The sequence below is a fragment of the Nothobranchius furzeri genome, chromosome 18 (assembly GCF_043380555.1).
Source record: "Nothobranchius furzeri strain GRZ-AD chromosome 18, NfurGRZ-RIMD1, whole genome shotgun sequence".
Lineage (NCBI taxonomy): Eukaryota > Metazoa > Chordata > Actinopteri > Cyprinodontiformes > Nothobranchiidae > Nothobranchius > Nothobranchius furzeri.
In genome coordinates, this window is record NC_091758.1 from 9,460,495 (window position 1) to 9,488,009 (window position 27,515).

The window sequence follows — 27,515 nt, forward strand, 5'->3', positions numbered from 1 at the left end:
CAGTCTTCGGTTGTGGCAAATTAATCTGTCAGTTCTTTGCCCCTCTATTAAATTTTGAATGCACATTTGAACAAAAAAGTATGTAGTTATAAAAACTTTTTGGTGTTCTAGTATCAATAATCCTTATAAAAAACAGTAACATATTAGCAGATAGTCTTTGATTAGTCTTTGCTTAACCATTAACCAACAAAGATGGTCATGCATATCTTTGGTAGTTGTTCATGGTAACAATCAAGAACCAATCTCGCGGCCTTGTTTTGAGCTACCTGTGGCTTGCATAAAAGACTACTGGACACGGCTGACCATACGGCTGAATGGTAATCCAAATGACACAGAACAAGTGTACAAACAACACGACTAAGCATGTGAGCTGAGAAATGGGGAACACTTGCGTATTACAGCAAGAGCTCTACCCATCTTAGCTACAACAGTGTTGATGTGTTCAGACCACGACAGTGAGCAATCAAGCCAAAGTCCAAGTAATTTTACCTTTTTAACTTGATGTATATTCTGTCCATTCACCTGTACATTTAATATGGGATTAGCTAATAACCTGCACCTTGAACTAAATATCATGCTCAATGTTTTTAAATATTTAAAACTAATTTATTTCAAACAATCCAACTATATACTCTGTCTATTTCAATGGACAGAACTTGTTGAAGCTCAAAGCAGGCGGGAGCAGCATAATATTTAGTTGAATCATCAGCAAACATCGTCAGTTTAGCCTTTGTTAGTACATACGACATATCATTAGTAAATATCAAAAATAGCAGAGGCCCTAGACAGCGTCCTTGAGGAACACCACATTGCAGGGGTTCACTTTTAGATAATGCACCATTAAAATAAACTCTTTGAAATCTCCTTGACAAATAGCTTGTAAACCATTAAAATTCCATGGTCGATCACATCAAAGGCAGCACTGAAATCTAATAGTGTTGTACCCACTAGCATGGAGTTGTCAACTGATGTTAACCAGCTGTCCACCATTTGAGTCAATGCAGTGCAGGTGGAGTGACCAGATCTGCATGCGTGCTGAGACGTGGTAATCAAATCATTTCTGGATAAATGATCTTGCAATTGCTCTAAGACAGTTATTTCAATAGCTTGCTTACAATTGGTAGTGTACTAATAGTTCTGCTATTTAGACCACAGAAAATAGATTTGGTATCTTTAGCTAGTGGAATGATTTTACTCTCCTTCCAGAGCTCTGGATGCACACCATCAGTTAAACACCTGTTGAATATATGACAAATTGGTTTTGCAATATATTCAGCAGATAATTGTAGGAGCTTACCATCTAAATGATCTGTACCCACGGACCCACCAGGAGCCAGGGATTTCAGCAATCCTTCCGCCTGCACTACATCCTCCTGATGAAATTCGAATGTGCACAATTTATCTGTCGTGATAAAAAAATTTTATCGACTCATCACATTCGGAGTCAACTGTACTTCCCATTTTCTTCCTGAGTTTGAAAACATTTTTAATGTAATAATAATGTAGCTCCACACATGGATTTAAAAACGTGTGTGGAATATAAAGTTCTCACTCCTTCTGATCTGGTAGAAAGAAGTAATAAACATGCTAGATGATGGATGTAGGCTGCCTGATCAGTCTGGACTTTATTTACGTTTCCAGCCAGAAAAGTTACATTCTAGGGTAAATTTAATACCCAAGGAAATGTAATTATTTGTCATGAACGCCTCTGTGAAACTCTGAATAATGAAATGGACAAATATTGATCTAAATTTAACAGGAAAGGTCATCTAAAGGAACATCACTGTAACAAAGGGCCATACTGGAATGAGGAACTGTGGATTTTATGGTCAAATCTCCTCAGGGCTGAGATGCAAGGAACAAATGCAAAGAAGGGAGTGGTAGAAGATAATTAGCTGAATTTGATAGAAAACTCAGATTTCATAAAAGGCGTTTCAAAAGAGGTAAAGCACTTCAATTAGAGCTGTTACAAAGTAGTAGCACACAAGTGTTTAAAGTTAAAGTCCCATCAGTTGTCACACACACTGATGTGTGTGCAAAATTTGTTGTCCACATTTGACCCATCCCCTGGGGGAGCGGTGAGCTGCAGACACCGCCGCGCTCGGAAACCATTTAGTGGTTTAACTCCCCAATCCGACCCCTTAATGCTGAGTATCAAGCAGGGAGGCACCTGGTCCCATTTTTTCAAAGTCTTTGGTATGACCCGACCAGGAATCGAACCCTGATCTCCCAGTCTCAAGGCGGACACTCTACCACTAGGCCAATGAGCTGGTATTTTGGAAAGAAATACATAGGCTAGGTCCTAGAAGAAGAAAAATGATTCCATTTGAAGTCATTGGTAAGAATGGGGAAGCTATAACTGGGAAACACCAAGTATTAAATAGGTGGGAGTTGGATTACAGTTTCCTGTATGCTTGCTCTAGTTTTTGGTGACATCTGTCAGGATAAACAGTTACTTGATAATGAGATATTTTATAGGTTCCCACATGACACATTTTACACAATTCACATTTTGAATGAAGAGATCTCAGTGGAAGAAGTACAGGAAGTCATAGAAGTACAAAACCACATAAAGTGGTGGATTTCCCATCGAACTTCTCAGATGTCCTAGACTGTTAACCGTCTGTTTAACCGTCTGCACGGTCTCTTCAATTTTTGTTTTAAATCCAGTATAATTCCATCAGTGTGGCACAAGTCCATCATTGAGCCATTAAGTAAATGTCTACAAATCAATTAAAGTTCTATATAAAGCAGCGTCAACTTGTGTGCAGGTGGATGACTGAACAGGCTGGTTTCCTACCCCATTCAGGATGAAACAGGGGCATGTTCTCTCCCCTACCGTGTTTACTTTTTATGTTAATGATTTAGCACTAGAAATTAAGTCGACTAATCTGGTTATACCAACTGAGGACCTAAATCTAAGTATTTTGCTATATGCCGATGATGAAGTTTTAATTGCAGAAGATGAGACAAAGAATGTTGGACATTATGTACACTTGGTGCAACAAATGGAGAATTTCTATTAATTGTGAGAAAACACAAATTGTTCACGATGTCTATATGTCTAGGTGCAGAAGTGATTACATTTTCCATTCGGTGACATAAAATGTATGTATTCTGTAATATCTTGGTTTGTTTTTCATGAGAGCATGACGTTTGTTGAAGGCAGAAGAGTTTTATCTGAATCCGCAGGGAGGGCCTTAGGAAGTGTGATTAGTAAGATCAAATTGTTTACTGTAGCGTGAAGGATGTCGCTACATATTATTAAATGATCAATAAGATGTGGTGGTCCATATAAATATGAATAATCAATCTGATTGGTATTTGAATATTTAATTTTAAATTAGCTTTAGGCTCTTTGAATATTCAGGGAACACACACTTCATATTAATCCAGACAGAGTCAAGGATATAGATTATGAAAAAGAATTTTGTTCTATCGTTCTAAACTAATGATTATACATGACAAGGTATGAATGCACGATGGAATGTAAGCTGTATGTTTTGTAGCAAAACCTTATTAAGTATCTGAGAGATTTTGTGATGTCTGGGTTGTAAAATGAGTCGAACTAAAAAGTTGTAGATTATTCATAAAACCACCCGACATCAGTGTGAACACTGTACAACTCCATGGTGGCTCCTGTGTTATTTTATGCTGCAGGTACTTGAGGCTATGCAGATGCACCTGAATGTAACCTCATCCAGAACAGAGCTATTAGATGTTTTGTAGGGGTTCATGAGTATACTACTATGGTGGCCCTAGAGGGCGATATGGGACGGGAACCCTGTCTGATCAAAGAGTGCAGGGGTCTCATTTATCAAACATTGCATAGAATCCTTACTAAAACCGTACTTAAGCTCAGCAATAAAAATGTACTTACGCCGAGCAGGTTTGTGATCCATCAAACATGGAGTACGTACAGCTGCACTCATTCTCCGCTTCATAAATCGGAGACTAACGAGAATGTTTCTCAGCTGCATTTAAGTCACATCCCGCCCTCACCATGCCCACTTACTGCCATAAATAGTCAATGCAAAGTGCCTTGTGGACCTCATGCATGTACATAAGTCGGCTGTTGCAGCGCTCCGCCAATGGCGATGGCGACCGTAGATCAAGGCAGTTCAAGGAAGCGCTATTTCACAGAAGCAGAATATGAGGTAATTGTGGGTGAGGTGGAGAAATGAAAAGAAGTGCTTTTTCAAAACAAATAATGAAACCACGGAGTGGCGCAGCGTTGCTGAAGCCGTCAATGTTGTGTTCTTCAGAGAGATCTGTGGCGGGTATAAAAAATGGTCCAATCAGGATTCGGTCCCCAAACTCCCGGGTGAAAGTCATGCGCGCTAACCAGTCACCCAAACGGAGATCTCCCTTTTTCAAGTAGCCATGGCGCATGATCAATCTAGTCACAGTGACAGGACACACACACTGTCACAGACGCATGATGTTCTGTCTCAATCTGTCCCCCTGCTGATATTCTGCATTCCGTATTCTGCGCTTCAAGCTGCGTGTGTGCGTGTGTGTGTGTGTGTGTGTGCGCGCGCACGCCCGCATGTGTGTGTGTGTGTGAGGTACACGTGTGTGTGCGTGTGGGGGTCTTGTTCTGTGTGAAAACGAAGCAGTACAAGTGATAATACTGCAGGATTTCATAAATTTATCCTTCTCAGCAGCAGCACTGCAGGTGCTCTCCATGTCCAACATGTGCGTAAGCCAGGTCCTTAGTCAACTTAAAGTTGCACACATTTTCCCGCCAAGTTTTCTTTCACAAATCCTAAAATTTGCGTGGAAAGTTGCTTACGCAGTTTTCCGGCCCTGTTTTGTGCGTAAGCAAGCTTCATAAATGAGGCCCCAGGTGTTTAGCGCCTGTGGAACCGTCTTGTGCTCCTACCTGAAGACTCACCAGAAAGCTTTTTAACTGGGACAAATCTCACAAATATCCTTGGTCTAATGATGTTTTCACAATATTTTTTAGTAAATAGCACATTTTTATTTTTTAGAGTTTACAGTGCAAACTTACAAGTTAAAAAATACTCTGATTCAGATACATAAAGACCAGTGGAAATGTGAAAATTACGAAGTTACAGTCAGTTGAAAAGTGACGGAGCCTTATGTTGCTTGTAATCTAAAAAAGAAGGCAACAATCACTTTGTGCACAGTTGCGAGCTGGGATCCCGCCTCTCGCCACTGAAGTGGGGCGACACAAAGGGTTACAGGAGGAGCAACGTTTGTGTTTAATGTGATTTAGATGTTCTGGAAGATGAATGTCATTCCCTGTTTTATAGTCTAGTATATAATCATCTACGATGGTCTATGTTTGAGAAGATTCAGAGTAAAAATCCTGATTTGTTTTGGTTATCTGAGGGTTAAATGTTGTTTGCTTTTTGATAAAGACATTTCTAAGTTAGCAAAATGTATAGAGTGTGGAAACCTAAGCAAATGGCCCGTCATCCTGTTATGTACAACAATGTTTTTGTAAATGTACGGCCATTTCCTCCTTTTGTTAAATTGTGTCTTATAAGTCTGTATGGGCTGGGCACGTGTTGTGCATGACACTTAAATAAAATGTATTCATTCATTCATATAAACTGATATGATGATAGAATAAATGTATTGTTAGCTTCTACAAATGACTTTGAAAACAATTCCTCTCTGAACTTTACATTAGGATTTGAGTCATGTTATCCTCGCATGTATTCATATCCTTCTATTAAAGAAAAAACTAAAGTCACAGAAGTCACTGAAATTTTTAGAAACTCTGAATAAAACAAAGGAAAAATACCTACATTAAAATGAGGTCAAATAATTAGAATTAGAAAGCTCTACTGCCACTGTTCAATTACAGGAAGTGCTGCGGGTACGATCAAAGTGTAAAGGCCCCCGGTTGTAACATTTACATGAGTAATGAAAAAGGAACATATTAGGATAAATAAAAGCACTATAAACACTGCTGACATCTGAAAGTTAAACAGGTTATAGTGTATAAAGTTGTTGGTGCATGCGGGTTTCTCCTGGTTTAAACTGAGGCAGAGGTGGTACCGTCCTGACGACGCGCCAGCACGTGCGTACTCTGCATTCAACTGCCTCACTTTTTTAAAGGCTGAATATTTTTCTTAAAGTGTTCTAATCTAAGCTTCTGTTGATTAATATAATTTTCCATTACAACGTTTCAAGTGAAACTAAACTGGTTTCCTGCTAAAAAAAATATGAAATAAAACAACAAAATGATCCTGCTGAAATAACAGACTCTTGTTATGAAAGGCTCAATAATATGCATCAGACAGGTGTTTAGTTCCCTTTTCCCCATCTGATATATATATAGTTAGAATATTTTTAAATATGTGACCTACATTTCAGTAACATTTTAGGTTTGTATTAATAACACTCATCTTAGTCAAAATAACACATAAAACAGTAAAATATAATGTACTTCATTAACATGCATTTGTGTTGGAAATGGTAATAACATTTAATTTCTGCTGCTGTAATGGTGGCATGTCTATTATGTACGGGTTGGCAATAATCCAGATTAAATTATGTTCAAAGATGGAAGCGTTTGTGAATTACATACTACAACGGCTTGCCGTACTTCCTGCTCCTGCGTGTGGAGCAGACTTGTAGCAGTAATGTGACTCGTATCCAGTGTTGTGCAGTAACGTGTTACTATAACTCTGTTACATTTGTCAGTAACTAATACTCATATGCGTTAGTTTTTAAATACAGTAGCTCCGTTATCGTCACACTATGGTGCGTTTGTCTGTTACTAGCTAACTTCATAGAGTTTGACAAAAAAAAAGGCAGCTGTGTGCTACTTCCTGTTTACAGCGGTGATGCCTTGCGGGAGTGTTTGATTTGGAGACCTTGCAGTCATGGCGGATCAAAGCAGGAGCAAACCGAATCTCTCCTCATGGAAATATGCTCACCATTTCACATTAATCGAGCACAAAGAGAAGAATATTCTTGTCAAGTGCAACCTATGTCTTTCTGGATCAAAAATCCTTTCTACGGCAACAAACAGCAACTCCAATTTGTCGAAGCACCTCCAGAAACGACATGCTTCCACAAAGCTAGTTGAGAAACCGGATGCTAACCCCACTCGCAAAGCTAGCCATGCCCCTCCAACCAAACAACAACGGCTAGATTTTTACAGGACTGTTAGTGTTAGCCAAAGAGAGATAAACAAGGCCGTCGCACAGTTTGTTGTTGAGAACATGCAGCCTGTTTCAACTGTGGAATCGCTCGCTTTCGGCAACTGATAAGTATGATACCATGTCCAAGCGGCACACTGCAAATGAGAAGAAAGACTTTTTCCGACTACCTGGATAAGGAGTATTTGGAAATGGAAACTGAGCTTAAAATGGCACTGGAGGAGATTGATCACATTTCCACTACAGCAGATATTTGGACTGTCCACAACAAGAGCTACCTCGGGATAACTGCTCACTGGATTAATACCACTACCTTTAAACGCCAGAAAGCTGCCCTGGCCTGTAAAAGGATCAAAGGTAGGCACACGTATGATATAATTGCTGCCGAGATTGACCTTATTCATTCACTGTTTGGATTGTCGGCGAAAGTTACAGCTACAGTTACTGACAACGGCTCCAACTTTGTGAAAGCCTTCCAAATGTTCCAACCAGAGTCGCTCTCTGGCGACGATGATGAAGAAGATGGTGAAGACGTCATCTTCACTGATGTTTCAGATGTGCTCAGCACCGCTGCAGATGAGGGAATTGTTTTACCTCCCCACCTGAGGTGTGCCTCTCACACTATCAACTTGATTTCATGTTCTGATGTGGACAAGTGGCTGCTTTCGAATCCTACTACTAAAAATATATATAGAAGTGGGACAGCCAAGTGCACAGCTCTGTGGAGTAAAGCTAGCAGATCGACCTTGGCCTCAGAAATAGTGGGAGATACTGTTGGCAAAAAGCTGCTGGTGCCATGCTCTACAAGATGAAACCCTTTCTACGATGCTGTGGCAAGGATCGTTGAAATGCCCACAAGTGACTTGAATACCATCTCAGATCGTTTAGAGTTAAAATGTTTTCGTGAGAAAGAGCTTCAGTTTCTGAAAGAATACGGTGCAGTCATGAAGCCACTCACAGTTGCTTTGGACATCCTACAAGGAGAAGAGAACTGTTAAGCTTGGTTTATGCTTGACGCATTGACTTTCCGCTTGGTGATGCGGCTCGCGGATGGAACGCGCTTCACAACTTGCAGCGTTTATGGTTTGTGCGGCTTGTCTCTGCGGTGAGCCAATATTCTCCCAAACTGTAGGGGGCAGCATGGAGCTCTACGGCATGCATCCAACACTACACCATAGTAGAAGTAGAAATTACTGTTGTTTACAACATGGCATTCCAGCATTTTTAACAGCGTCCTCGTCTATTCCGACAGTGCGAGCTGTTTCTCTCCAAGAATTATTAACAACATGTTGATCACGGTGATCTCTGAGAGCTGAATCATTCAAATGTCTGTATTTACGAACCTCTGCCATACTAGTTCTTGCCGGTCCGCCATGTTTTTCCGCGTCCAACCATCCACTTGTACAAATTTTCCTAGGTGCGCGTTGCGGAAATTTTGGGCCGTGCGGAGGCGCGGTGGAGGGGCGTCGTTGTTAAAATGATGCAATTTCGCCGCGCGGAGCCGTGCAAACCTCGCGGACGCGTCAAGCATAAACCAACCTTTACTTTGGCACCCTCCTCCCCACCTTGGAAGTACTGATGCCAAAGACGCTGGAGATGAAAGGAGGTCTGACTATTGCAGCTGGCTTACCAGATGCCATAGCACAGGTAAGAAAGATCCATCATCACATCTAATTTTCTACTAGTACAAAAAGACAGAATTTAATCAATAGACACAACTCATTTTTACTAAAGCATGTGGTATACATTTGTAACCAAAAATATATGCTCTACTTACCTACATTATGCAATAAAAATGAACATTAATAAATAGCTTTGTGCCACAGTTTCTTTTTGCCAAATAAATGTTTAGTTTTGTCTAATCATTTGTCATTTGTCTACAGTATATGCTGTAATTTTGATGTTTAAATTTTTTTAGAACCAATAACTCAAAAATCACATGGTGGTGTACAGCCTTTAAAAAACTTGCTTTAAGAAAATTTTTTCAGTTATTTAAGGTCTGTGTCACTTGGGTGTGTTTTCAGGCTATCCAAAGACGTTTTACATCTGTCTTGGAGAACGAAGATGCAATGCTTGCAGCTGTCACACTTCCCATGTTCAAACTGTGATGGTTAAACGACAAGGAGAAGAAAGAGATGGTCAAGGGAATGCTGATAAAAGAATGCCACAACCTGGTCCTGTGCAGCAAACAGCCAAGATGCCGGTGACTCCAACAACACCAGACTCATGCTCCTCCAATGTGCAGGACGTTTTCTGCTTTGAGGATGATGATGATGATGATGATGATGATGCCTTCAGCACTATTGAAACTGAGGTATTGACGTACTTGAGAACAACTGAAACAGGTATGGAGATTCTCAAACAATTTCCAACAATAAAGGGGATTTCTCTGAAGAAAAATGCAGCTACTCCTTCCAGTGCACCAGTCAAGAGACTTTTTAGCTTGGGAAGTCTAGTGCAGTCTCCAAAGAGAGACAAACTGTCAGACCAACGATTTGAGAGGCTTCTTCTCATGCGTTACAACCACTGGTTTGAAGGCTAAACCTCAACTCAAACATTCATTTGAATCTTTGGATATTTTATAACAGAGATCATATACAACGGTAACTTCATGTTGAAACCAGTTTAATTTTTGCACTTGAAATAATACAGTTTAGTTTAAACAAGTTGCTGGCATGCAAGTCTCACATAATTTCCTTATGGTTTTTCACAGTTTAATATTTGTTCATTTTCCCCAAGTGGCTATGTGTTCAGATATTAGCACAATTCTGATCTTCAAAGAGACATTGAGGGATATTTCCATTTTGTTCACCTACTGATATTTACTCTGTCTTCATTCCATTTTGTATGAGACCTGTACATTTTTCAAGTAGCATGTGTGGCATACAACCAGATGCTTGCATTAGTGGACATACATGTTCTTTAAGAAAATTAGAATGAGTTTAACTTTCAAATTAGGTCAAACTTAAGTCATTTCTTTTCGAGGTCTGCATTTACTGCAAAAAAATAATAATAATAAAACATGTGTGTAACACTAACATGTGTAAGTTAAGTAGTCACTGTGACATTTGTTAAATTTCAGAACACTTATTTCATATGAATGCATGGTGTTGCTCAGAAAAGGTTTGAAATATTTTTCAAGAATGTATGGAAATAGTACGCTTCGGCAGTTGTATGGTCCTGAAACCACTTTATTATTTGCACTTTACCTAATACATCCAGCCTACTTTAAGTTACTGGCATTGAAGTTGAGCGTTGCTCATAGATTAAATTTTTTACCAGGTGTTATTTTTTTATTTATTTGTATTTGAATCATTCACTGGCCTGACTTGATTAAAATTGTGTTTAGAAATTACACTGTGTTTGAGTTTGAATTATATTTTGTACGTTAATGTAGATTCTCAGTCACCTAGGACATGATGATCTTGAAGTTTAAAATGAAAGCAACTGTACTTTTTTCTTGAAGTCCAGCTTCTTAACTCTTAAAGAGCAAGTCACCCCCTACCAGAGTCTTACTCCAGTCCCACTTCGTGTTTGAAAAATGCAACAAATGCTGTTGCTTGGCAGATGAGAGGGCAGAGCCACTAACAATTTCACACGCATACAGGCTCACAACAAATTTGTGACATCATATGGTACCAGGTAAGCCATAGGGTACCTCTTAGCCATTGACGATGTCAGGTTTAAATTCAAATGCAGTGCAGAGTTTATACCAGAAGAGGGCGCAACACTAACAGTTTTAGGCAGAAAATTGTAATCTTAACTAATATGTTCTAAAGTGCCAAATTATTGACTACACATGTCTACTGCACGATTAGACACACATTTATATGATTTATCAGCAAAAAATGTTGATTTGGAGGGTGGCTTGCTCTTTAAATCTCAAGATAACATTTTGTACAGCATTTTTAAGAATATATTTTAAATAAGTAACTAAAAAGTTACTTTTAAGAGTAACTCATTTCTTTTTGATGTGAGTAATCAGTAAAGTAACTAAGTTACTTTTTGAATGAAGTAATTAGTAACTGTAACTAGTTACTTTTTTCTAGTAACTAACACAACACTGCTCATATCTGCAGCGGTTCTGATCCGTAGCGCTGCAGGATGCAGAATAAACAGGATGGTGGGGACTTTTCATCCGCTTGTAGAGTTTAGTCTTTCTTAGTTTTACGACCATCAAATATTTTTCTGTGCCCCACTTGACCGTGAGACTGCTACCCGTTGGCTTTAGCATTAGCCAATGTGCGTGCAGCTGCAATTTTGATCCCAAACTTTGGACCGGTTCTGCCTTTGTGTCTTTGCTGGTTGCTTTATTTTCCTCCACTGCATCCAGACGACCACACTGTGTGCCAGTAAAAAGCATTTTTCTTACACGTAACTTACTTTTGTTCAATAAAGTTCTGGGGAAAATAGTAATTCAAAGATGTTGCACCAGTGAGAAGTTTAAAAATAGACAGACACACACACACACACCACTGTACAGCCCTGCTCTGATATGGAAGAGCCTGGGGGGAAATCAGGACGTCCAACCACAGATACCGTAAATCCTCTAAAATTAGCCTGTGTTTAATTAACTGCCAGGTATCATATTTTGGCCGGTGTCGGAGTCGGCGGAGGTGAATAATGGCCGGTTTTTTATTGTGGCCGGGTAGAATGTTGTAACAAGCAAGTACGGGGGGCGGTTGTGTCATCCGTCTCACTTTTGATTTGCCAGTGATAGACCGCGAGGGTAACTTTAACCGAGCGGAGACGAAGAGGAGGCGAAAATTTGTTCAAAGAGAACGTGCTGATTATGCTGCAGAACACTGGGGAGCAGTAGCAGGGGTTGTATGAACTAATCACTTGTCGACTTCCCCGCTCTATAGTGACTTTTTATGCCTGTCATCGACTAGTCGCTGTCACGTGATAATGACCGGCAAGATGCAGTCCACGGAAAAGACAGCAGCCTGCTGTCAGCAGGTGACAAGCTCTTGCGCGTCGGGAGGCAACGCGCTGTGCCAGAGCGTCGGCACTGACACCCACCGTAAAACTGACATTTAACCAAATTGTGACGTTTACCCTCTTGCAATTTAACATTCCCCTCGCCCCCATCCTAACCTTAACCAGCTTGCGCATGCAAAGCTCTGACTGTTGACGCGCTCCAGACATCTGCGTCCTGAGCACGGCCACAGTAACATTATCAAATCAGGTGTCGCCACCTCAAAAACAAATTTAACACGCGATCATGTCGGCTCATTTCCTTTTATGTTTTCTGTCTTTTATTCTTTTATTTGTGCCTGATGCATTTTGCTGCTGTGGAGCAGGCGCATCACCTGTTTTGTCCTCCAATAACTTCACCTCACTGATGCGGTCGGCGAGCACTCCGCTGTTTTTGCGGTCGGTAGAGCTTTTAGAACTGCAGTTCAAAGGTAACTCATAAGGTGAATATATATAAACCCAGGTAGCAGTTTTTCTTTAGGATTGAGAGGAGATGCAGGAAGATAACAGGCAGGACAGAAAAATTGTCAAATAAAAACAAGTTAGTTTTTGTACCTGGTGGTTGCAACAAACAGACACCATTGAAGGTAATCAGAAGTGAGGAACAGAAAATGAAATAATTATTTTAATGTTTAGAGCAGCAGGAACTCCGAGAGGCTGCAGGCGCATCAGTGAGTTTGCGGCCACTGCGCTGGGGGAGGGGGGGGAGAGGGCTGAAGCAGAAACTACCGTTGTTAAAAGAAATGTGTTTAACTTTGAAAATGTGGGCGCAATTTTAATTGTCAAAAACTCCAGCAAACCATTAGTTCATTTTGCTCAAATAAAAATTTAGGCCTGCCTCTAATTCGAGAGGGTGCTCGCTGCAGAACCACAAAGGTGGAGCTGCACCATAAGGTGGAGCTGCACCAGAGACAGCCCCGCCCATTCACGCAAACTCGGCCTAACCCACTGACTTCCGTTTTTGTTTTCAACTTTATCGCAAACTGACCTGACCCACATGAATTACGGCTGTTACTAGTTTACAGTCGTTAATGCTATGTTCTATGCTCCAATTAAACAAGATAAATATAACTTGCTACATGACAAAGACTGAATATATCTCGAAATGAAAAGGTTTCTTTTAGCGAATATCTGCCTACAGCTGGTCTAACAAATGTGGTGTACAACACCAGACTATTGGGTGGGCTCTGGTAGTTTAGTGGCAAAACCATCTGAGTTGGTTTTTGCTTTCCCCTCAGCTGATGCTGGTTCGATTCTCGGTGGGGTCGTCAGCAATCCATTTAGCCAGCTGAAACATTTAATTTGTTCATATTTTAGTTGTAATGTTTATTTTCAGCAAAATATTTATGTCTGTAAAAGTTCTTTGAATTTGGTCGTTCCTAAACAGCATTTTAGTTGAAACTCTGCTCACAAATGGACTCACACTGGCTAAATAAACGAATAAATAAATAAAAAAAACACAATATATGTTAAACGGTATACCAGTAAATTGTTGTAAACATAGTACTGGCAAGTGTCGCTAGAAATGAAGAAAAGAGGTTTAAATCTACCCAAAACTTACACTACTGGGAGGCGAACCGGCGCAAAACTGCATGTCATCCGACTCCATAACCACTATACCACCACATCCGTTATAAATCAAGTGGCGTTACATGTAATTGTGCTGCTCAATGTGTCTCTGAGATGGGATGTATGGTTTATTGGCGGTGTCTCAGTAGAAGTCATTTCAGAAATAATTTGTCAGAAAATTCACAGAATATCCAGATTTGAGAACCAAGACCAGACCCGCTTCGGGGGAGGAGACCAAATTGAAGCTGAGATGGGAGGAAAATGCATGAATGAGGCTAAAAATGGCTTTGGCGTGTTTCTTATGAGGAAATGACAATATAACATGATTAAAAGTTCCAAAAGTTAGATTTTTAATTATATGGAACCTTTACAAAAACTGTTCAATTAACTTCTCATCTCCGTCCTCAATCTTGCATTTTTTTGCTACAACACCCTCTTTGGTTCCAGAATGCTATATCAAGTCTGACAACTGGAAGGAATTGGACTGACTCTGATGGAATGGGCAGGGCTGACTCTGGTGCAGCTCCACCTTCTGGTGCAGCTCCGCCTTTGTGGTTCTGCAGCGAGCACCACTTGTCTAATTCTGGCCCTCCTTCCAATAAAGGCCTGGAACTTGATGAGCTTGAGTCAAATACAGGCCCAGGCCTGTATTTGAGGATTTACGGTATGTAACAACTAGCGAGAAAAGCCATTTTTGATCTTTTTCTGCAGCGGTTTTAGCGCCTTTCAGTGCACCGCTGCTGATACAGCGCCCCTGTAGTGGTGCAATGCTGCAACTGCAGTTAAAATAACATCCATATAGCTGGGGGCAGAGTGAAATCAGTCTGGGACAACACAAAATTAGCTGGAGGCGGACGCCACGCTAATTTGAAAGCAGGACAGAATGATGATCACTTGGGGAAAGAAACTGTTCTTGAGCCTTGAATAAAACTTAGCTTTTGAATTGTGGTTGAAAAAATTATTGAACAATCCCAGAAAATTGAGAACACCTCACTAATGAGCTGAGGGTTAAAACAGCTGTCAACAGCTGTCTGAGCCTCACAAATCCTTTGGCTGCAGTGGTCGCCTCAAAGTGTTGTTCAACACAATATTAGCTTATGGACAGTGGCTGTTTTCGCTTTTATTTCTGTTCACCACAGTTTGAAGGCAATGTCATGATTTTAGATTTATTTTTGTCAATATAAACAAATTTCAGCTGTTATTTTTCCTTTAATGGGAGGGAAATTAACTTGAACTAAAATGATTAAATAATAAATTCAATGAAATAAGTAATTAATTTCATGTTCTACAGATACTTCTACTTTACTCTTGTGATGTGATGTAAGTGGTTACTTTTGATAAATGAGCCATAAGGTGTGATAGTCCATTTAAAAATGAATGATCGATATTATTGATCTTTTGAAATTTGACCTAAGATGAAACCAGGTCTTTGGTAGTTCAGGGAAATAACACCTTCATAATAACTTGAGACAGAGGCAAAAATATAGTTTATAAAAATTACATTTCTAAACTAATGATGTCAGAACAAATTATGATGCATGATGGTTGAAACAAAATAACTGAGACAATGAATGAAATGATGGGATGTAAGCTTAGATGTTTGTAGCAAAACCTGGTTAAGTGTCTTAGAAACTTGTGATGTATGGGTTGTAAAATCAGTCTGGCTGTATGGTTTAGCAAATTATCAATTACTCAAAATCCAGCTGTGCAGAGTCTACAAACACTTGTGGTCAAAGTCCTCGTGCGATCCAGGGGGTCGGAGAGGACTGCCGGTGGAGTTGACTCCTGTGGTGTTTGGAGCACGAAGCTTGACCCCAAATACGAACCTCTGGTTTGAGACACTTCCAGGTGCCCGCTGGAATCTGGCGGAACTATTTAGCATCAGATGCAGTTTGCAAACGCTTTAACCTCGAGGTCAAAAAGGAGGATGATCCCTTATGTTTGGCTTGCCGGCCGAACCGAGCAGCTCGCTAGAACTGGCTCGTTCAGGAAGGGAAGCTAGATCCTGCTTTTTCTAGCTTCGCCGGCTATCAAAGATGAAGTCCATCCTGACTAGACGCGACCTGCACACAGTGATCCATGCATTTGTGATTTCTCGCTTGGATTATGCAAATTCCCTTTTTTATGGATCCACATCTTCCGCGGTTGCTCACCCGCAGCTGGGGCAGAATGCGGCAGCCCACCTTTTGACGGACACCAGAAGGAGGGAGCACATTACTCCTGTTCTGGACGCGCTGAACTGGCTCCCGGTGCGCTACTGCATCCAGTTTAAAATTTTACTTCTTGTTTTTAAGTCACTCTATCTTTATGCGCCTCTCTACTTGACTCAGCTGGTTCAGCCTTATGTACCTGATCGAATTCTTCGATCAGCAGACCACCGCCTGTTACAGGTCCCAAGTGATCGGGTGAGGACGCGAGGAGAACGAGCGTTCTCAATCTGTGCGCCTCGTCTCTGGAACCAACTCCCCCTAGCGGTGAGAATGGACCCTGTCTCTCTGATTTTAAATCACGCCTGAAGGCTAATTTTTATTCCTTGGCTTTTACTTCAGCCTAGCTGGCATTTTACAATGTTTTTTGTTTTATTTTTTGTTTTTATAGTAGTTACTGTACTACTTTTTATTACTTCTTCCCGTGGGTTGATTTTATGCTCTTTTACTGTACAGCACTTTGGTTGGCCTCGGCCGTGTAGAAATGTACTTTATAGATAAAATGGAATGGAATCATGGTCTGTCTTTACTCCTGTAGATTTCCAGGACATTTGCTTCATTCAGAAAGACAAGAAACCAACCTCATGCCCTGATGATTTCATTCCTACTACCTTGTTAATCAGAATGTTTGACCAAATTGGCCCATGCTTTGTAGATTTTATTAATTTATCCCTACAATCTGGCTCGGTACCATCTGTTTTCAAACATGCAGTTATTGAACCTATCCTTAAAAAACCACATTTGGACTCATCTCAGCCAAAAATTACAGACCCATTTCTAAAAGACCCTTCATCTCTAAAATGTTGGAAAAGGTTGTGGCAGATCAACTGATTACTTTTCTGGAACTACTCAACAGTTTTGATAAATTCCAGTCTGGTTTCCGTAAAAGGCATTCAACAGAAACAGCTTTGCTTAAAGTTTCCAGTGACATCATGATGGCTGCAGACAACGGGGGGTTCACTGTGTTAGTATTGTTAGATCTTTCTGCAGCTTTTGACTCTGTTGATCACAGCACCTTAGTTAAGAGACTTGGTGACTCGGTGGAGATCTCTGTAACTGTTCTAGACTGGTTTAGATCGCACCTTTCTAACAGAAGTTACAGTGTCTGTGTAAACCGGGGGTCGGCAACCCGCGGCTAAAATAATGACTGGATATTTTAACAAAATGCTTTATATTTTACTGCATTAATTTTACATCTGTATGCCAATTCTAAATGTAAAGATTGTCTGCGTAAACTTGAACAGGTCCAACCCGGTCTTAGTGTGAGACCGGGTTGACGGGTCACGCTTGTGCGTAATCATATCGGCGCTTTCTGAGCTGAAGACGATGTGAGATTCTGGGACTCTCCTCAGACGGCTCCTGGATGTGTCGCCACATTGGAGACAGGAACAAGCACTATTCAGCCAAAGTTTCATAATCAGGGAACATTTTCTAAGTGACAAGTCTTGCTTCGGTCGGAGGAATCTTCCTGCATGCGCTCTGGTTCTGCGACGTGCTCCAAGCCCCTCTCCACATCTTCAGCTCGCTGTAAACCGCACGTACGCGCTGACAGTGAGCTGCGCTGAGCAGTGTCCAGCTCAGATGTTCAGATGGGAATCTTTTCTTGAGTCATTTAGCTACATCTGCGATTTGCGAAACAAATAAAGTGTCAGTTCGTCTGCATGCGTCGGGGTAATTTTTTCTATTCTTTCTCCGTCAAAATAAACGGTCAAATAAGGGAACTGTCCGGTCAGCACAAGCCCTGCTTTTAACTGTTCTGTTTTCTTGTGAAAATTGTTGTAAAGAGATAAAATTAAACTTGATTAACACCAGAGCCAGGCGCACTACGCCCATTATCTCCATCGCTGTAAATGAGGGAAAACAAATTGATCGGATCCTTTTCTGACCTTCCCCACCTACAAAGTTTAATTACAACAATCAAACGTGACAGAGCCTGGATTTGTATTCTGAACAGTCTAAACATGTTTTAAAACGAAACGTATGACAAAAGTGGCACCTGCTCAGTAAAACCATCAACAGGGTGAAAAATATCAAAATATTGTAGGCAGAGACGGGCTACAGCTTCTGGATCCCTTTTATATAAATTGTTTTATTGATTATCGTCTTATGAAAGATAACTTTGACGTACACGAGCGACCGGTACTGGCTGCTGTCACCTGTTGTGATTGGTTAAAGCAGCTCTCTGCTGTCTGAGGGTAGGCCCCGCCCACAACGCCGCAGCTGCTGCGGCTCCCAGTGTTTTCTTTACTGTGGGAAACGGGTAATAATGGCTCTTTGATGGGAACAGGTTGCCGACCCCTGGTGTAAACCAAACCATGTTAGATTCAACTGATCTGTTCTGTGGAGTACCCCAAGGATCTGTTTTGGTTCCACTGTTGTTTACACTGTACACACACCCTCTTGGACAGATACTTGATTCTTTTCATAATGTCTCTTATCACCTATATGCAGATGATATTCAGCTGTACTGCTCCTTTAAGGATTCTGAGTTCTACAAACTGTCTGAATTACTAGAGTGTCTATCAGCTATCACCAGCTGGCTAGAAGATGACTTCCTTCAGTTAAACTCTGAAAATACTGAATATTTGATCATTGCCCATGAGAGCATGGTTCCCCTGATTAGTCTAAAACTTGGTCATTTATCCTCTGCCGTCAAGACAAACTTAAAGAGCAAGTAACATCTAAATTAACTTTTTTTTTACTGATGAACTGTATAAATGAGTGTCTAATAGTGTTTTAAATGTCTGTATTCATTATTTTAGCATTTTGGTGCATTTTCTTTAAAAATTAAAAATTCTGCCTAAATACCACAGTATAGCTCCACCTTCAGCTTAAAGAGCAAGTAACGTCTAAATTAACCTTTTTTTTTGCTGATGAACTGTATAAATGAGTGTCTAATAGTGTTTTAAATGTGTGTATTCATTATTTTAGCATTTTGGTGCATTTTCTTTAAAAATTAAAAATTCTGCCTAAATACCACAGTATAGCTCCACCTTCAGCTTAAAACATAGAATTTGACTCATTTTGAATAAATTTTAGCCAATGGCTAAAGAGTAAGATACTACATAAACCAGTAGAGTACTACGTAGCAGCTCTGTGTCAAAGTTATAAAAGCAACGAGCGTCTCGGCCACGCCTTGTGGCGAGTTGGGAGTTGGATTTGCAAGCGAGTGTAGGACGGTTAGCCGTAGTTTAGCATTAGCGTATAGCATTAGCATATCCTAGTCTTTAGTAGGGATGAGCCGGATACTCGTTTCAGACGAGTATCCGGTACGGATAAAGCATTTTTGACGAATACGAGCATGAAACGAGTAAAACGAGTCAATATCTGTAATCGTGCTGAGGGAAAATCCTCATTGGGTAACTGACTGTCTTCACGCTCTGTGATTGGCCAGTCACACAGAGCGCCCGCCCCTCCCTACACACAAAACTCTCTACCCGGCTGGGAGCGCAGTCCGGCCGGTTCATCCACGCACACGCACACACACACACACACAGACAGTAACGGATCTCGCTGTGATTGCTTCACTGTTTCTCACGTTTCTTCAGTTTTCCCTAGGTTTTCTTCAGCTCGCCTCTTTTTCGGTTGAATATTTAAAGTTACTTTTTTCGTAACTGACATGGTACAGTTGACAAGACAGAGCTGACGTGCTGTTGTCACTACCTCCGCTCCGGTCGGGCTTTTTATTTTTTTGAACTCCCTCTCTCACACACACACACACACACACACACACACACACACACACACATTAATCAACATTGTTTTGTTTAACTTTGTGTGGGAAAATGCCAATAACGTTAAGAAAAAAATCAGTTTAATCAAAATAAAATAAAAAATATATATATAAAGTTGTGTCTGGTTCTAGCATTTCACATTTCCTAGTTCTTACTGCATGAGTTCAGATGTATTAATCCATGCACTCAAATATTAATGTTCTGATTTTATTGAAAAACTTGTTCTGTAATAGTTCCTTTACTATTGTGATCAAAAATATTTAATCTCAATTCTGAGGCTGCACTGTAAATAGTTTTCAAATAAACAATAGCACATATCAACTTCTGATCAATTCATATCAATTTCAGATAATACATTGATGCAAACCACGCCCACTTCCGGCTAAACCACGCCCACTTCCGGGTTATGCCACGCCCATTCCGAGTACAGATACAGATAATTTAGTTGGTTGAACAGATACAGATACAGATAGTGGTGTACTCGCTCATCCCTAGTCTTTAGCATAGCTTTTAGTGTTATAAATACTTATTTAGTGTTAGTTTGGCTGTTGGATATTGTAGTTTAGTTAGTGTTTGGCTGTTAGTGTTATTAGGAAAGTAGTTCAGGTTTAGTGCTCCATATCGTGTTAGTATGGTGAGTAGGTGTAATGTAGTATGGTTGCGGTGGCTCTGTGGGCATTTTACCCATAATTCTGCATGTCTCGTTTGAAGAGGGAGGCTGTGCCCACCGTGGCTCTTCCGCGATTTAGATGCAGCCCACCGACTCTGCTCCCCCACCACGGCGGGCTCCAGTCTGAGGTGAGTACGCTAAATAAATGTTTTAACATCTTCTAAAGACAATTCCCTACCTAAATGCAAAGTTTGAGAGACGTGTTTCACTTCCTTTAGCTAGTCAGTCGGCAATTCTGCAACAGTGTCTCTAACTGACGCAGCACTAGTTGACAGACAGCATTACAGCGTGAAATCCAGCTTGTGACCCGGTTCTGTAAGGAATTCTGTTCAGGAGGTCGCATTTCAGGCTCTCCACATCATGGTTGACTGACTTTTACGTTATAACAATGATCACACACTAGGAATGTTATAAAGCACCTATATAGGACAGTTTCTTTTGTATATTATCTGACTTTATAAACTCCAACAACAATGTGCTTCTATTTTTTTTTCAGGCTAAATCTACCCAAGACATTGGCTGTCAGACTGATTTAGCTGCAAGAATGCACTTGTCCAGGCTGACGTGAAGCCTTACCGGCGTAGCAAAGGTGAATTATTTTTAATAATCTTCTATGTAAACATTTTATTATTACCTTCTAGTTTTAATTTGTTTTACAGATTATTGTTACAGGTGATTTTATGCTCTTTTAAACATTTATAAATGTGCTGCTTCTTTGTTTTTACATAGCCAGCCAGAATGGAGCTCACAGCTGCAGTGTGTCTGGTGACACAGGGACCATGACGGAAATTCATCTTCCAGAAGGTCCCAGAGCAGCGTCCACACCCCTGAGAAGACCAAGATGTGAGGTGTCTGCTGTTGATTCCAGCTTCCACCTCAATGACAGTGCAAGCTCAGTGAACTGTTCAAGGTAAAAAAAATTAAAACATTTCAGAATTTTTAAGATATTAACAATTAAATAAGTATGTGATTACATCATGACATCATGAAGGAGGCTACTGATTCTGGCCCTGTGACACTTGGTGGTGACGTGTGAGCTGATTCACCTGGTAAATAACTTTTACATTAAATATTTTGTTTTTGCTATCAAAAGTAAATTAACTAATAACCTGCATTATTGCAGGACACTCAGCAAAATATGGACTCTACACCATGAAGCAGGCACACATTAATTAATACTCTATAAGAGCACATAAGGTGAGCAACACCACAGATTATTGTACACTGTCCTGAATTTGCTTTCTTTCTGCATATCATCATTAGCCTGGCTGATCACCTGATAACTCCTGTCATCTGGTTATGAGAGCATGAGGACGTCCTCACACACCTGTAACCTACCAGCTCATCTGGCAGAATAGAGAGAGAAGAGACAACACCACATCTCCTGTTCCTGGAAAGCCTTCAGCCATCCTTCGATGACTGAGAACCTCCATCAGCTCTGTCTCCTGTCTGCCTACAATTATTATAATAAATATTGTGTTTGACAAGTTTTTTGTGCTGCCAAATATCTCATTTAGATTCCAGTTTTGATATTTTAATGGATATTTATAAATTACATTGATTATCACATTTTTGTTGCATGTTTAACTAGCTCTATTGTGATGAATTAAACTAGCACCTCACTGTTAAAAGCTCGTTTTAATTTCAAGCATGTTTAAGTATTTATGGACATGAACAAAAACAGGAAATATATAAATAGAGATTTATTTAATTAATATAACAAACAAGGGGGAAAGAGTCATTGAAAGGCGCATTCTTCTGGAAGCTCCTGATCCTGACAACACCAGACCAGCTGCAGACACCAGAGGACCTAGAACCAAGAGAGCAGCTGTTATCAGTAAATAAATAAATCAGGGCAGTTTTAGTGAGCTGAACACATTACAGAATAATTTTCTCATTGGGTATTTTCATAACTTTCTATGCAGCAGACTGTAACTTGAGCCCAGGGCTCCTGGACAGCTGCTATCCTGCATGTTTCAGTGGTTTTCCTGCTTTAACAGGTTAGATTAGCTGTTCAGCAGCTCAGCTATTTGTTGCTGATTAAAACCAGGTGTGTTGAAGCAGATAAACCTCTAAAACATGCTGAATACTAGCTTTTTAGGGCAGTGGAGTCAAACCCTGCAGCTAATCCAATGCTATGGCTAACGGCTACTTACCATTCAGAGCTGGTTCTGTTGGGTCGGTTCCGCTAGTTTCAGGCAACTCACAAGCTCAAAACAATAAGGCTCAGGTCCGCTTGTCTCCTCCAAATAGACTTGGTCCCTTTCTTCTCGAGTGTCTGGGTAAGGAGGGTGAGAAACGTCCTCCACTTCTAATAACTGCTCAGAGTGAAGGGAGCTAGCTTCGTCTAGTTAGCCATTGTCTTCGTCACTGCCGCGGCTCCGCCCTCTCGGTCCTCCAGGCAACGCCTACTAATGTTGCATTTTTTTAAATTGATACGTGGGTGGAGAAGGACTCCGAGGCACACTTGACCTGCTCTTTAAGAAAATTGGGTGTTATTTTTGACCAATCAATGTCTCTTGAAGGTCACTCAAAACATTGGTCTGAAACTGTTTTTATCATTCAAGAAATATCTCCAAACTGCGAAGGTTGGTGTCAAAACATGAACTTGAAATGGTTCTCCATGCCTTTATCTCCTCCCGTCTAGATTACAGTAACACACTCTTCACATGTTTTAACAAAAAAGTCCTTGACCACCTTCAGTTGGTCCAGAACTCTGCAGCGAGGCTCCTAACTGGAGCAAACAGAAGAGCTCACATCACTCCTATGCTAATGTCTCTGCACTGGTTACCCGTTAACTTTAGAGTTTATTTTAGAATCCTGACTAGAACTTTCAGGACTCTACATGGTCAAGCTCCTCCCTATATTACTGAACTGTTAAAGCCTTATGCTCCAACCCGAGCCCTCAGGTCCACCCACCAGAACCTTCTAGAAGTTCCAAAGACCAGATACAAAAGTCGAGGTAATCGTTCCTTCCGGACTGTTGCACCCAGACTCTGGAATGATCTTCCTTTATCCTTACGCAGCATCGACAGTCTGGACACTTTTAAACAACAGCTGAAGACCCTTTTTTTTAAGGCTGCTTTTAACTAAACCTTTTATTTTCTTATTTTTAACTCTAATTTTTTATCTTTCATCTGTTTATGAAAATTTATAATTTTATGACTTTATTTTCTCTGATGTTAATCTATTTCTGTTTTGAATTTATGATGTAAATCTATTTATGATTTTATAACTTTATTTTATTTTGTTTTGATCTATGTGAAGCACTTTGGGCTTCGATGTCTGTGATAAGTGTACTTACTTACTTACTTACTAGCATGGCACGTATGTTAGAAAGTTAACTTCTGGTAATTTTGATGAAATGCGTGTCCCTTTGGTGTGTTACACTTTACAGACACATTTTAAATAAGATGCACAAAACTGAATCATCCCAGCTGTTGCTTTCAATCTTTTGTGGTTCTTTTTGTCCAAAAATAAAACTTTCCTAACATCTATGTTTCAGCCTCCCCAAGCCTGTAGTCTGATTTATTCCATTTTTAGTTCTCTTTTATAACAAAAAAATGTTTTTTTCTGTGTTATGTAAAAAAGAAAAAATAAATAAATAAAAAGAACTAAAATGGAATTAGAAACTAGACACAGCAAGTACATACCAAAGAAGTCTGATTTATACTTTTCCATCATGCTTTGGTGCGAAGACTAGCAACATCATCATGCATCGTGTGAAGACAGGCAACGCCATCATGCATCGGTGCGAAGAAACGCAACGCCATCATGCATCGTTGCGAAGACTGGCAGCGCCATCATGCATCGTGCCAAGACACGCAACGGCATCATGTGTCGGTGCGAAGACATGCAATGCCATCAAGTATCGGTGCAAAGACACGCAACGCCATCATGCATCAGTGTAAAGACACACAACACCATCATGCGTCAGTGCAAAGAAACGCAATGCCATCACGCATCGTTGTGAAGACTAGCAATGGCATCATGCTTCGGTGCGAAGACTAGTACCGCCATCATGCTTCGGTGCCAAGACATGCAACGCCATTATATGTCGGTGCGAAGACATGCAACGCCATCATGCAATGGTGCAAAGACATGCAACACCATCATGCGTCGGTGTAAAGACACGCAACACCATCAAGTATCGGTGCAAAGACACGCAACGCCATCATGCGTCGGTGCAAAGACACGCAACGCCATCATGCATTGTGCCAAGACACGCAACAGCATCATGCGTCGATGCAAAGACAGGGAACGCCATCATGCGTCAGTGCATGGGTTCTCCAACAGGCTCACAGAGGGTGACGGAGAAATGCTCAAAATTAGAAAAATCACTCGAAGGTAACGGAGACCGCAAGCTTCTGATTGGTCAGGACGTCGCTTCCTGTAAATCCGACACCAGCACCGCCGTTGCCCCGTTACAAATGAAGAGGATATCTAACGGCAGACCCATTTCAGATAGAAAAACGCATCGCTGAAAAAGTCTGAAAATAAGAATGTTTATTCACCCGTAACTGAAGCAGTACAGGAACAGTCTGGAGTTCATAATGAAAGAGGTCAAATCAATTACGTTTAAACAGAGTTAATGTAAAAAACTATGTGTTAAGAAATGATATGGAATAATGTGGGGTGTATTTTTTTTATTTTGATTTTGATTTTCTGCGTTGATCAGCAATAATTTAGAACTAATGTGTTGAAACAGCATTGAAGGATTGTTAGTTAATCAGTGGCAGCTGTCTTAGTCATTTTTAGTGAGCATATTTATTTTTTTGCTAATGGTGTGAATGGGGCAGATTACATATAAGATTTTCTCCTATCTGCTCCTTTCCATTGGAGTATTGTAAGTTGTATTCATTCTTTTATTATTTGGTAAAGTTACTATGTTTTTACATGAAATAAACGTTGGAAAAGAAAAACAAAAGAGTACAAAATACAGAGCAAACATGAATGGAAATGACATGAAATGTGGGTTTGGAGGTTGCGGCCGGATGAAGAGGTGGAGGAGAATGAAGATCAAGTAAAGTCTCTGAAATACATAAACACGTTAGTAAATACACTATCGGGGACCAGATGCACGAGTTATGGTGGCAGCAGTAGTAATTGTATAAGATTCAAACACGCAGGCAAGAGTAGGTCCTCTATGGGGTTTTACAAAAATCTGCACACTGACAAAACACACATTATTACAACACACACACACACACACACACACACACCTAAGGTGAGCTGAAATACATCCATTCATCCATTTTCTTAAACCACTTTTCCACACAGGCTTGCGGGAGGGCTGTTGCCTACAAAGACCTGACAGTCAGATTTTTGGAATGAGGGAGGAAGCCGGCATACCGGAGAGAACCCACGCATGCACCAGGAGAACATGCAAACTCCTAACAGAGACCCCAGACCGGGATGTGAACCCAGGACCTCCTTGCTGCAAGGCAACAGCACCAACCACTGTGCCACTGTGAAGCCCAGCTGAAGTATAACAACACAAAAAGTGATTGAAAGTGAAACCTTCACATGTCACTCCTTTTGTGAGCTTGACTGATTGTTTATTTCACTCAAACTGAAGTTTCATTTGTTATGTTCGAAATGAAGTGGAAAATCCCACTAATGGACTTCAGGTCATGTCCGATAAGAGTAAGCAGCTGTGAAAAATGCACAGAACACATCTGAGCATCTTATAAAACGCCGATCTGAAGTTCATCTAAGGAGCAAAAAAATGTCAGAGAAACAAAAACGGAGCAACAATCTTCTGTGGTTTCATCATGAAACGAAGTAAACAGTTATTGTTTTTCCTGTCAGATCAGAAACCACAAAAGGTTTCAACACCACAGCTAATGGTTGCCGGGATTGCCCTGCACTTCTTTGTTTGGCCTCAAATGTTCTGGTTCATAAACGGTTCATCTCCATTCAACTTCACACCTCAGAAATGGGTTTTGTTCTCTGTTCTAAAATATTCCTCTAACTTGAACCTGGGAAAATGATCCAAAGTCACCTTATTTATCATTTTATTAATGTTCTGTGAGGCATCTTTGCTTTAAAGGTCCTACAGAATGTGTGACCATGTTTTATTGTTATTTCCTCCTGCAAAACATCCCCAAAGTGGTTTTTGGCTTCACGCATGCATTTGCCTATCTCAGCTGCAGCTTTTCTTAAGCTCAGCAAAATGATTGCATCATCATTCCACCACTCCTCTCCATCTAGGTAGTGTTGAATCTAGATCCCACCTCTCCTGGACTGTACACACTAATGCCCACTCTCTCCATGTAGCTATCCAATAGCCAGTTCACCACTGGTGTTTGTGTTGCTGCACGCGCTGATTTCTTTTTCTTTGTGCTCCATGAAGCTTTGCTGGGGATCTGGGGTTATGGTATAAATGGGTGGAATGAGGCGGGATTTCATCAGATTTCCAGGCTGATAAAATGTCTCAAGAAAAAAATTACATTTCAGAACAAATGACATCTCCATTGTGCCAAAGGCAGTAAATTAACCATATATGGGCCTATCTGATAGGTTTAAAATGGCATGATAAAGGTCCTTTAAACCTGAACTATTAGGACTACACATCTCACTGAAGAGACGCTAATGGCTCTCCCACAAAAAATCATGTGACCGCTCAGTGATGGCAGATGTGTCACTGTAAGATGGCAGATGTGTCACTGTAAGTCGTGCAACGAGACCAGCGGGAGGGCTACTGTACCTCATCCACGTTCTCAAAGGCGTTGATGATATCGTAGGGCAGGCAGGACAGCAGGTCGATGACGAACCAGGTCTTCAGGTAGTTCATGCGGATGAGTTTGGGGTCAGATATCACCTCTCCTCCAGGACCAACAAAGGTGGTGTGAAAGTTAAGAACGATGTCGACCAGGAAGATGACGTCCACCACGCTATCCAGCACCAGCCAAACAATGTTGTTCTGCTTGGTCTTGAAAGAGACATTGTAGGGCACCATGATGGCTGTGTAAAAGGTGAGGATGAGGATCACCCAGTCCCAGGTGGTCTTGAAGGTGCAATAGTGTAGGATGATGTGGGGCGGCGTCTTCGGCGCTTCCTGCTTGTATTGTGGAAGAATGTCGGAGTTCAGCTGCAAAACCTGGAGACAGGAAGAAAAAATACTCAGTAATCGGTCGTCGATGGAATTCTTTAAAGGGTCTGTTGAATCGTGTCCTACATGTGTTAGTTCTCAGCTTCGACACCTGAGTCAGTG

The 27,515-nt window shown here is 40.7% G+C and overlaps 1 protein-coding gene across 1 annotated transcript in view; it reads right to left on the reverse strand.

The window, feature by feature from the left end:
• The window catches only part of kcnh5b (potassium voltage-gated channel, subfamily H (eag-related), member 5b), a 243,855-nt gene that overhangs the window by 188,530 nt on the left and 27,810 nt on the right, over positions 1–27,515 (reverse strand). Inside the window, exon 6 of the mRNA XM_015969045.3 lies at positions 27,009–27,401. Within this exon, the coding sequence (XP_015824531.1) occupies positions 27,009–27,401 (393 nt within the window). The remainder of the gene's footprint in view (positions 1–27,008; positions 27,402–27,515) is intronic.